Source organism: Schistocerca cancellata, chromosome 6 (assembly GCF_023864275.1).
Source record: "Schistocerca cancellata isolate TAMUIC-IGC-003103 chromosome 6, iqSchCanc2.1, whole genome shotgun sequence".
NCBI classification, from domain to species: Eukaryota; Metazoa; Arthropoda; class Insecta; order Orthoptera; family Acrididae; genus Schistocerca; species Schistocerca cancellata.
Window position 1 is genome coordinate 542,266,728 of NC_064631.1, and position 12,576 is coordinate 542,279,303.

General features: G+C 40.5%; 1 protein-coding gene across 2 annotated transcripts in view; it reads right to left on the reverse strand.

The window, feature by feature from the left end:
* The window catches only part of LOC126190883 (V-type proton ATPase 116 kDa subunit a 1), a 704,052-nt gene that overhangs the window by 88,825 nt on the left and 602,651 nt on the right, over positions 1-12,576 (reverse strand). For both annotated transcript variants that reach the window (XM_049931488.1, XM_049931487.1), the window contains exon 9: positions 5,854-6,066. In XM_049931488.1, the coding sequence (XP_049787445.1) occupies positions 5,854-6,066 (213 nt within the window). The remainder of the gene's footprint in view (positions 1-5,853; positions 6,067-12,576) is intronic.

Sequence of the window (12,576 nt, forward strand, 5' to 3'; positions counted from 1 at the left end):
CACTAACTTTATCTCTAATACCTTGTATATTTTGATGAAATATACTAATTCCCTCATTACTCTGATACCTAAGCTTTGTCGAAAGTGGTTATTGACACATAGTCAGCACAGATTCAGAAAATATTGTTCTTGCGAAACACAGATAGCTCTTTATACTCATGAAGTAATGAGTGCCATTGACAGGGAATGTCAAATTGATTCCATATTTTTAGATTTCCAGAAGGCTTTCGACACTGTTCCTGAAAAGCGTCTTCTAACCAAAATGTGTGCCTATGGAATATCATCTCAGTTGTGGATTATTGCTGTGCGATATGGGATCCGCATCAGGTGGGAATGACGGATGACATCAAAAAAGTTCAAAGAAGGGCAGCTCGTTTTGTATTATTGCAAAATAGGGGGGATAGTGCCACAGATATGACATGTGAATTGGAGTGGCAGTCATTAAAACAAAGGCGTTTCCTTGCGATAGGATCTTCTCATGAAATTTCAATCACCAGTTTTCTCCTCTGACTGTGAAAACATTCTCTTGGCACGCACCTACATAGGGAGAAATGATCATCATGATAAAATAAGATAAATCAGGGCTTGCACAGAAAAATTTAAGTGCTCGTATTTCCCGTGCACTGTTCAAGAGTCAAACAGTAGAGAGACAGCTTGAAGGTGGTTCATTGAACCCTCTGCCAGTCACTTTACTGTTAATAGCAGAGTAATCGCACAGATGTAGATGTAGATGACATCAGGGAATAACTTTCATGATATTACAGCTGTAGAAGAGTTGTAGAGGAAGAGAGAGACTAGAATACATCCAGCAAGTGATTGTGGGTGTAGGTTGCAAGTGCTAGTCTGAGATGAAGATGTTGGCACAGGAGAGAAGTTTGTGGCGGGCCACATCAAACCAGTCAGAAGACTGATTACTTTTAAAAAATGCTGTTTCATCTGCGTCTGGGATCGAAGCTGATGTACCAGTCTTCAGACAGTGATTCCTACCCACTCAATTCCTTGTATGGCTGGAATTCATTGAGTTCATGAGTGGAGAGTGATATAGCACAGTGTTCTGTTAAAAAGAGACTTTTCTGCATGGAGAGTACATACTTCATTGTGAGATTCATTTCCTCCACAGTATGATGAAGAGGATTTTCCATGCAGCCATTGTCATTTCATTGAGCATTTTTTGTGCTCAGTGCCATTTCTGGGGCAAGCAATATGATCACAAAGGCAAAACCAAAACACAGCTGACATTTGCTGTCACAAAACTTGGGCACCAACACAGCCATTGTTGCCGCTGCCATAGCCAACTCTCACCCCGTAGGAACAGTCGTGAATATTGCAGCATAAACATCTGAATAAGGTATTCATGCAGTTTGATACATTCACAGTAAGAAGAAAATCAAAGCTCTGCTTCCTGTCACTAGGACACCAATCAGGAGCTACTTGCAAAAGAAGTATCAGCTCCAAGGTTGAGAAAGTTGACAATGGCTGGAGTAGTGCACTGACCATCACCCCCAAACCATATCAAGTGACACTAGTAGCAGACTATGGGAAGGTGGTGTATTGGTACCAACTATTCACGGAAAAACCTAAGCATATACTCCTCCAGGTTACCATTAATAGGACTCCAAATCAATTTCAGCTCAATACGAGTGCTAGTGTCTCAATAATAAGTGAGCTTACATACAACAATTAGGGACTGCCATTCATCGAACCTACTGCACAGCATTGTCATTGTTGTAGTGAGTAAAATACCCCAGTCAAGGGACGTTGCAAATCTGTCCAATGTCAAAGTCTCTTTCCTTCTTGGTTGCTTCTTCTGCCTGAGCACAGAATATTTTTGGCTTAGACACTTTTGAAGCCTCTGGTATCCTGACTGACAACAAAGTCCATAATATTTCACACTGCATTCCATCAGACACTTTACAGGAGTAATACGATGACTTTTTTCTCTCTTCAATGCTTGACTTTGTTGTGCAAAGGACTATGCTACACTGTACAAATAACACATAGATCTATGGCAACACCCAAGTTCTATCATGCAGCCCTATTCCTGCTGCTATCTGTGAGCCCCTCAAACAAGAACTTGATTGTCTTGAATGGCAACAGATTCATACAACTTTCTCATTCAGTTAATGTATGTAAGAACGGCAAAAGAACAGATGTGCAAAATTACATACCTGTGTCATTAACATCAGTTCACTGCAGAATTCCTGAACATATTCTAAAGTTCAGATACAATAAACTTCCTTGAGATAGAAAAGCTTCTGTCCACAAATCAGTGTGGAATTAGAAATCATCACTTGTGCAAATCTCGGCCTGCTCATTTCTCTCATGATGTCCTGCGAACCATGGACAAAGAGCAACAGGCAGATTCCATATTCCTATATGACATGATGGCCCAACATAGACATTTTACAAAGGTCTGACATTAGGATTCCAGATATGTAAGTGGCTTGAAGACAATAAATTCCAGTGGGTTATCATGGAAGATGAGTGTTCATCAAAGACAAGGTTACCATGAGAAATGCCCCAAGGAAATATAATCGGATCACTTTTGTTTTCTATATACATAAATGATCTGAAAAATAGGTGAAAAGCAGTCTATGATGCAAGGGAAAATGTTCCCAAGCGACTGTAGGAGCATAAAAGGTGACTTAGACAGACTTTCTGTCTGTTGTAATGAATGGTAGCTTGCTATAAATGCAGAAAAAATGTAAGTTAATGCAGATGTGTAGGAAAAACAATCCTGTAATGTTTGAATGCTATATTAGTGGTGTATTGCCTGACACAGATATGTTTATTACATATTGAGATGTAATGTTGCAAAGCGATCTGAAATGGAATGAGCATGTAAGACTGGTAAAAGGGAAGGTGAATGATCAGCTTTGGCTTACAGCAAGAACTTCGAGAAAGTTGTGACATTCCATTTGTTTGGACAACAATTTTATTTGCTGTTTTAACACTATATTGGGACACTGCGGTTAACAACATAAAATATTTGTAACTGGCTTTCTTTAGCAGCACTGTAGAATGTTACAGCTATGAGTAACAAGACATTCCCAAACATGGAGCATGGACATTGGTATTCGTTACACCATATAGCACTGAAGACGATCAGTGGTACGAGGAACAATGAATAAGACAGGACAATGAATCCTTCTCAGAGATTCTGAATGCTGGGGAGCTACCAACATTTAGCCATGAAGATAAGACTTTTTGCTATAATATTAATTATTAAAAGCCACATTCAGCAGATTAAATGCTAACGGGAGCCTACGCATTATTAAGGCTTTGCTACTATCATACCAAAATGCACTGAAGTACTTATATCAGAATATAAATGATAATAATTAATTTCTTGAAAATGTCCAAATAGTTCCAAAGTTATATGACGTGGAATAAAGATTTCTGTTGCATCCCAAGCCAGTCAACTGGCATTAGTATGCAATCCAGACCTCATCTCCGTGCAGTCCATACTCTCACTTTTATGAGAATTTAATGTTATATCTGGTTAGCAGAGTGGTTGTTAACTCTTTTAAGTTCTTTGTCAATAAATGTATTGTAATGGCATCCTGGGATTAATTTAAAGTAGGTTAGCTACCCACACCTCCACTTAGAGCCACATAGGAAGCCTGTTTGCATCTTTGAAAGAATCAAACTGTGCTACAAGAACTGCTTCAAAGGACTGATTCAGTGAGAAACTTGCACAGAACAAGTAGGGAAGAGCTCTAAAGCTTCAATTCAATACTTGATCTAGGAAATGGTTAATTTAACTTTTGCAGTCTCATAAGGGAAGGAATGACCAGCTGCACTGATCATCATCTATGCCAATTTCTGCTGTAGAACCATGGCTGGACTGAGAAATTCGTACAGAGGTTTAGTACCATGGGAAAGGGGGAATTTTGCAAAGTGTGGCTCATTTATAAAGAAAACCATCTACAGAACACCCTTTCTTGATTATCACTGAAGTGTTTGGCATCCCCACCAGGGTGAATTAAAGAAAGCAATTCAGAAGTGTGCGCTGGATTTGTTACTGATGGTTCTATCAACATACAAGTATTATGGAGCTTCTTCATGAAATCAAATGGGAAGCCCTAGAGGGAAGATGAAACAGTTTTCATGAAACACTACTGAGAAAATTCAGAGAAATGGCATCTACAGCTGACTGCAGAATAATTCTACTGCTAACATACGTTTTGCATAGGGATCATGGCAGCAAGATTTGTTACTGTTTCCCGTGAAATTAGGACTTGATGGAAGCACATATAATGACATTTTTCCCTCACTTCATCTGTGTATGGTACAGGAAATGGAATGACTAGTTAATGGTGCAAGGTACCCTTTGCCATGCACAATATGGTGGCCTGCAGAGTTAGTTTGTAGATGTAGATGTAGATGTATGCCTCTAATCACAATAAAGAAACCTAATGGCAAACGTCACCTCTGCAGCAATTTCAAATCAACGATGAACACTCAGTCTGTGGTGGCTTCATACGAAGTCCCTTGCCCAGATGAACTTCTGTCTCCTTTCCCAAATTTGGTATGGCCAATCCTATCTCCAGATTCCACTTGACAAACTGCTCTGCTCATCTGCAGTCATTAACATGGTATTCGATTTGTATTGCTACAGTCACTTGCCTTTAGGTGTTGCTAGTGGCCTAGCAATTTTTCAACAAAATGGCTCTGAGCACTATGGGACTTAACATCTGTGGTCATCAGTCCCCTAGAACTTAGAACTACTTAAACCTAACTAACCTAAGGATATCACACACATCCATGCCCGAGGCAGGATTCGAACCTGCGACCGTAGCGGTCACACGGTTCCAGACTGTAGCGTCTAGAACCGCACAGCCACACCGGCCGGCAATTTTTCAACACATCTGCAACATCTCCCACAGTGACGTCTATATGCATAAGGTTCAATGTAAAGCAAATTGCTTCAGCTCACTGTGTCTTGACGTATGTCCTCCCATGTGAAAGAGTCCCAATAGACAGCAGTTGAACAGAATGGACAGTGTGATGAAAGGAGGGTATAAGATGAACATCAACAAAAGCAAAACGAGGATAATGGAATGTAGTCGAATTAAGTCGGGTGATGCTGAGGGAATTAGATTAGGAAATGAGACACTTAAAGTAGTAAAGGAGTTTTGCTATTTGGGGAGCAAAATAACTGATAATGGTCGAAGTAGAGAGGATATAAAATGTAGACTGGCAATGGCAAGGAAAGCGTTTCTGAAGAAGAGAAATTTGTTAACATCGAGTATTGATTTAGGTGTCAGGAAGTCGTTTCTGAAAGTATTTGTATGGAGTGTAGCCATGTATGGAAGTGAAACATGGACAATAACTAGTTTGGACAAGAAGAGAATAGAAGCTTTCGAAATGTGGTGCTACAGGAGAATGCTGAAGATTAGATGGGTAGATCTTATAACTAATGAGGAGGTATTGAATAGGATTGGGGAGAAGAGAAGTTTGTGGCACAACTTAACTAGAAGAAAAGATCGGTTGGTAGGACATGTTCTGAGGCATCAAGGGATCACCAATTTAGTATTGGGGGGGGCACCATGGAGGGTAAAAATCGTCGAGGGAGACCAAGAGATGAATACACTAAACAGATTCAGAAGGATGTAGGTTGCAGTAGGTACTGGGAGATGAAGAAGCTTGCACAGGATAGAGTAGCATGGAGAGCTGCATCAAACCAGTCTCAGGACTGCAGACCACAACAACAACAACAACAACAACAACAAGTATTCTATGACTGCAGTCTGTAACACCAGGAAACATCTCATATAAGCTGTCATACAAGAGGGCTTTATAGCACTACATATATTACTTCGTAACAGTGTGTAACATTTCAGTACTTACTGAACCGTCTTGAAGTGCTTTTCTCAGCTTCGGGAGGTCACTCACAGGTACCCAGCACTCCGCAATAAGACACTTGTTTGTTACATCCATATTGAAACTATTCAGAGTATGGTAGATAGCTTTCATCTTGCGTACCATTACCATCCAGTTGTTTAATTCTCGAGCCACACCTACTAACACTCGTTGCCTGTGATCCTGTGTCTGGTTCAGAACCTGAAAATTGTATAAATATATTGTGATAGAAGACAAAACACTGGAGAGGAAACAAAAGTTAGGCTAGAGGATGATATCAATACACCCAATTAATAATAATGTTTCCTAACCACGCTATGGATACTATATTTGCATTTCAATGGAAAAAAGTGGATAGATAAATAAAATTAACTGCAGGCATTATGGGATCTTGAGATCAATATTTGTCCTAAAACTTCAAGCAACACAATGTGCACTGAACACAGTGTTTTGTCTTTCACTTTCATCATCTAAAATAATCTTGGAGTATTTGACCAATTTAGTTGTTCTTTGTAATACAAGTTTGTACCATCACAAATATTAAATCTCTTAGTACATGAATGTAAACAGCTAAAGGATTCAATAGAAGCCCTGTCTAATGCAAATTTTTGCAGTGATTACTGATGGCGAAGAAGAAGGGTTTTAAAAATAAATAGAATAATGGCTAAGACAAGACACACTTTCAATTAGGGAACATAAATAATAAACTACAAACTTTCACACTCCAGGGCTGTATTTGTTAAAAGGAATCCTAAATTTAGTTTTCATGTCTACTGCATGCTATTATTTAAATGGACATTAACAGAGATATGAAATAAAAACTAAAACACCTGCAGCCATGTCTTTTTCATTTAATCTATGTATCATTTTATTTATTTCTAGGCTTACTTCAGGAATCTGCAATCAAGGGACATTCAATAAGTAATGCCACCTATTTTTTATATTGGCATATTTTGGTCCAAAAAATGTGGTATTTGTTGTTGGGAAATGTGCAATATTCCCACTTCAGCCCCCATAGTCTCATGAAGTTTCAATATGCGGTGGCACACTATGGAGCCTTCAAAATGGCATCTGTAATGGAGATGCATCCCAACCACGAGCCATCATTGAGTTTCTTATGGCAGAAAACCATAGCATAACAGATATTCATAGGCACTTGCAGGTTGTCTAGGGAGACCTGGGAGTGAACAGAAGCGTGGTGAGTTGTTGGGCAAGGTGTTTGTCATCACTGCAACAAAGTCACACAAACCTGTCCGATCTCCCGTGTGCCTGACAGCTGCAAACAGCTGTGACTCCTGCAATGTTGGAACTTCAATGTGTTCATTGTCACAAAGACGCAAACAAACTTCTCTTTCTCCATGACAACACAAAGTCTCATACAAGTCAGTGCATCCAGGAGGAGCTCACAAAATTTCACTGGACTATTCTCACTCATCCACCTACAGCCCAGTTCCTGCACCTTCTGATTTCCATCTGTTTGGCCCAATGAAGGACACACTCTGTGGGACGAAGTATGTTGAGGTTACCAATGTGGCAAGATGTTGGCTCCAATGTTGACCAGTAGAGTGGTATTATGTGAGAATACAGGCCCTCCCAGTAAGGCAGTGTATGGCTGTCGCATGGAACGGAGATTAGGCGGAAAAACAGGGTTTTGTAGCCAAACGAGTGAGGTATGGTGTACTGGAATCCTGAATAAAATTCAGAAAAAAATGTGTTGCATTATTTATTGGCTGTCCCGCCTGTTAAGTCACCTATTTACAGACAGATTATCAAATTACTGGACTCTTCTAGATTTCATATTATATTTGTATGTTTGCATAGTGGTAATTCGTTTCGGTGAGTTACCTCAGTTTTAAATTTTAGTTTTTTTCACTAATATTGATGTAACATCCTGCACAATTTGGCTGTTGACAAATATTTACTGTAAATTGGCTTGGATATTATTGCTCTCAATTTTTGTATCATCCTTTTACTAGTATGTCTGTAATCTTGTCTGGATTGTTTGTTTATTTATTTATTTATTCCCCCCCAGGAGCCTTAAGATGACATAACGAGCACCAAAATTGGTTGCATAAATTAATTAAATGCAAAAGAGATTGATAAGGTGTTTTAATTTTCATTTCATTCTGAACAGCTGAAGTCCATGTGACCATCTACTACAAGGAGGGACATACAAAGATTTAAGAGAGAGAAATTCATACTCTGACAACACTCAAACAATAAAAGATTTTTCTGCCATGTTATCAAGTGAAATAATACACATCAAGCTAAGTCTATTAACACATCTCTTTGTCAGCTTCTAATAAATCAGATTTTCTCACATCAGTGTGTAGACAATCACTAACTCACTGCCTCCCACAACTTTTTTTTTTTTTTTTTTTTTTTTTTTTTTTTTTTTTTTTTTTTTTTTTTATATTTCAGCCATTATTGGAACAGCTTATCAGTACAGTATAAACTTATACAAGTACTGGTGGGTAATGTTCTCAGTCAGATATGTTATGTACAATTCATTCATATTTCAGTATTATGAAAAGGATAGTTGCTAGTTGCCATATAGAGGAGATGATATAGATGATGATAAAATGTTGAAATGCGTGGCTTTTTAAAATGTATTGAATTAATGAGGTTAATTTTTCGGCATGAATGACAAGCACAATAAGCTGAGCTATGCCTGGAAATAAGTTCATATTAGTTGATATTATTTTGCAGGCCGAAGTAGTTTCTTTCTGCGCTGTAGATTTGTGCTTATCATTCTTTATAATGCTTCGTTTGGTCACTGTGTTCACCTTTGAAGTCTTGACCATGTTCCCATTAAGCTTTTCGGATCTTCGTAATTTTCCAAAGTACACAGGTGAGCTTCAGTTCTTGTAATTATTGTACTATTTGAAATAACAACTCACACGACCTTTCTGCTAATAAAACACTACTGTATTTTTCTAAACGGTGCACATATGAAATACATACTCCTCACTTATTCATAGTGACCCCAAAATGGCAGTCTACAACTACTCGCTAAAAATGGCGTGCTTCTCACTCGTTCACTAGCGGAGCGCGAATGCTTTCTTCCTCCTACTGGTGCCAGAAAAAATCCTCTGTTTTTTAACAACTGAAAGTCAAAAAATACATGATGGTAGGCATAGGCTCTATGATGGGCTACCGCTTCATCTTCTCTCTTTGCCATGGGAGTATACAGGGACGAGGTGGAGAGAGGGTAGGGCAGTTAGGTGCAGTCAGGAGGTTAGAAGGAAGTGGGAGGCAGGGGGGGGGGGGGGGTAGCTGAAATAGAGAGAAGTAAAAAGATTATTGTTGCATTGGTGAAATCGAGGACTATGTAGTGCTAGATTGGGAACCGGAAAGAGGCGAGAGGATAAGGACAAAGAGAAACGAAGGCCGAGGCCAGGAGGGTTATGGAAATGTAGGATTATATTGCAGGGGGAATTCCCACATGGGCAGTTCAGAAAAGCTAGTGTTGGTGGGTAGGATCCAGATGACACAGGTTGTGAAGCAGTCACTGAAATAGAGAACGTTGTGTTGGGAGACATACTCAGGAATGGGTGGTCCAGCCATTTCTTGGCCACAGTTTGTCAGTGCCGATTCATGCGGACAGACAGTTCATTAGTTGTCATGCCCAAGTTGAATGCAGCACAGTGGTTGCAGCTTATCTTTAGGTCACGTGACTGGTTTCACAGGTAGCCCTGCCTTTGATGGGATAGGTGATGCTTATGACTGGACTGGACTGGAGTAGGTGGTGAAGGATATGAGACATGAAGCAAGGGGTTGGGAGCAGGAGTTGTATGGGGATGGATGAGGATATCGTGTAGGTCTGGTGGGTGGAATCCCACTGTGGGAGGGGTGGGAAGGATAGTGGGTAGGACATTCCTTATTTCTGGGCACAATGAGAGGTAGTCAGAAACCTGATAGAGAATTTGTTTCAGTTGCTTCAGTACTGAGTGGTACTAAGTCATGAGGGGAATGCTCCACTGTGGCCAGACGGTGGGACTCTGGGAGGTGGTGGGAGACTGGAGAGATAAGGCATGGAAGACCTGTTTTTGTAGAAGGTTGGAAGTCTGTTGAGGCCTCAGTGAGACCCTCGGTGTATTTTGAGAGGGACTGCTTGTTACTACAGATGCAATAGTCACAGATGGCTTGGCTGTATAGAAGGGACTTCTTGGTATGGAATGGGTGGCAGCTGTCGAATTGGAAGTATTACTGGTGGTTGGTAAGTCTGATACGGACAGGGGTACTGATGTAGCCATCTTTAGAGTGGAGGTCAACACTGAGGAAGGTGGCTTGTTGAGTTGAGTAGGACTAGGTAAACTGAATGAGGGAGAAGGTGTCAAGGTTCTGGACGAATATAGATAGGGTGTGCTCTCTCTCGATCCAGATCAAGATGATGTCATCAATGAATCTGAACCAAGTGAGGGGTCTGAGATTCTATGTGTTTAGCAAGAAGTTGGCATAGGATGGTGCCTTTTCTGCTACCCCCCACCGTCTAACCTCTCGACTCCACCTAGCTGCCCTACCCTCTCTCCACCCATCCCACCCTACTCCTTACCCCCACCACGCAACTGCATCTCCAGTCACACACATCTGCTCACAGTGTGGCCTCAGCAGCCAGAGACTGCAGTCTTGCGTGTCTCTGATGGTAGCCTTGTTGGCCAAAAGCTCATTTTCTAACAGTCTTTTTATTGTGCCTATTTGCGACTCAGCATGTTGAGTAGCAACTATACTTTTCATAATATTGTTACATTCCATCCTGGATTCTGCATTGTGAAATTCATTCATATGTGGCAATAATGCTTTAAATAATGAGATAAATGGTGAGTTTCCTAGGGCTGATATTGTTCTAAGCTGCTGGTCCCCGAAGTGTTAATACATAACGTGCTAAATTGTTCCAACTTTTTCAGTTTTGATTGTTTAGTATCAACTTGACATATTCATATTTATATTCTTTTGTAAACCATTTACCTTTACTGTAGACATAAGAAATTTCTTTGCTTGAACTAGAAAAATAGCGTTAGTTCGAAAGATAGAATGTCTCTGCACTGTTACATGTGTTTGTTCACCACACATCAGCCAGTAATAGGTGAGGGGTTGCCTTTCCTCATTATTGTCCATTGTTTCTATCCCAGAATTTTCATATAGAAGCTTCATTGTCAAGCCACTGTGAAGTTGTTGCCTGCCTGTAAGAAAATCGTTGTGAACTGAAAACGGCACGTGTAAATTAGCTGTGAAAGTGTACTCTGCATTCTGTCATCCAATTCCTCAAATTTCTTTATGAGCAGCAGTGAAACTTCAGGGAAGATGGTAACTCTTGTCAAAGCGTAAGTCATCTATGGTGAAAATGCTGCTAATCTCTGTTTGAAGAACACCAGCAAAACATTAACATTGTTGATTGCTCCAAAACACTGTCAGTACATGATGACGGTCCGGAACATTATTCCCACCTCCTTAATAGTGAGGTGGTCCACCTTGCAATACAGCAGTAATTCTGCATGGCACAGATCTGAGAAGTCCTTGGTAGGTTTGCACAGGTCATGAAATTCTGCTAAATTATGGACTGGTGGTTTGTGAGTGCACAGCTGGTCTCAGATGTGTTCCATTGGGTTCAGACCAGGAGAACTTGGTGACCAAAACATCACCAACCATTCACCACCATGCTCCTCAAAACACTTTAGCATTTTTTAGCCTTATGACAGGCTAGTCATCCCCCAGAAGATGCCACTGCCATCACAGAAGTACAAACATGAAGGAATGCAGGTGAATCGCAATAATGTTCACGTAGTGCACAATTGTCATAGGGCCTTTGATTAATATCACAGGTCTGATGGATGCTAAGTTGGACATCCCCCACAGGATAACACTGTCACCATCACCCTGTATTCGTGATGTGGTGCATGTTACGAGCAGCCATTCCCTGGGATGACAGCATATCCAGACACGACTATTGACCTGGTACAACAATAAATGTGATTCATCTGTCCAGGCAACTCAGTTCCATTGATCCATGATCAAATCTTGGTGATCCCACGCCCACTGCAATCATAATGACAATGTTGTTGAATCAGCATGGGAACTGTTCCAGCATAAAGTCAAGCACCGGCACACCAGTTGGGAACGTTAGAGCAGAGAGGGCTGTGAAGAATATGTCAGCCAACTGCACGTGGACCGACCTCTCTTTAGGATGACAACACGATGGCAGCACCCTCTACGCAAAGAGAATGTAAGTGCTGCACCTGACTGGCCGCAGTCGAGTTGAAGACTAGCCAGTTCTACGAGATCTACAGCAGCGAGTTCAAGAATAGCATCAAGACTAGTCATTTCACTTCTACAATGTAGCATCGTCTATACTGAAGAGTATTCTTAGTTTGTCTATCACCCTTTGCTCACGTCACATTTATACTTCACAAAGTTAAGTATTGTAATGCTTTCCTTTCGTAATAAACTTAATTAATATGATTTTCCTGAATTGTTGTCTAGCGATCCGAGAAAGCAGGTTTCCTAGGCACCCCATATTTGACAAGTAGGCAGGATACAACAGGAGCATGTAGGAGCTATCTACTGCAAAGCCTTATGTTCAAGAATATGCACTAAATGGTGTCCTGCAAAACACTTGTGCCTGCAACAGCTTTGTACTCAGCTACAGATTGACACCTATCCCACCTTAAAAATATGGACAAGCTCCCAAACCACACACTCTGTGATGTGAGG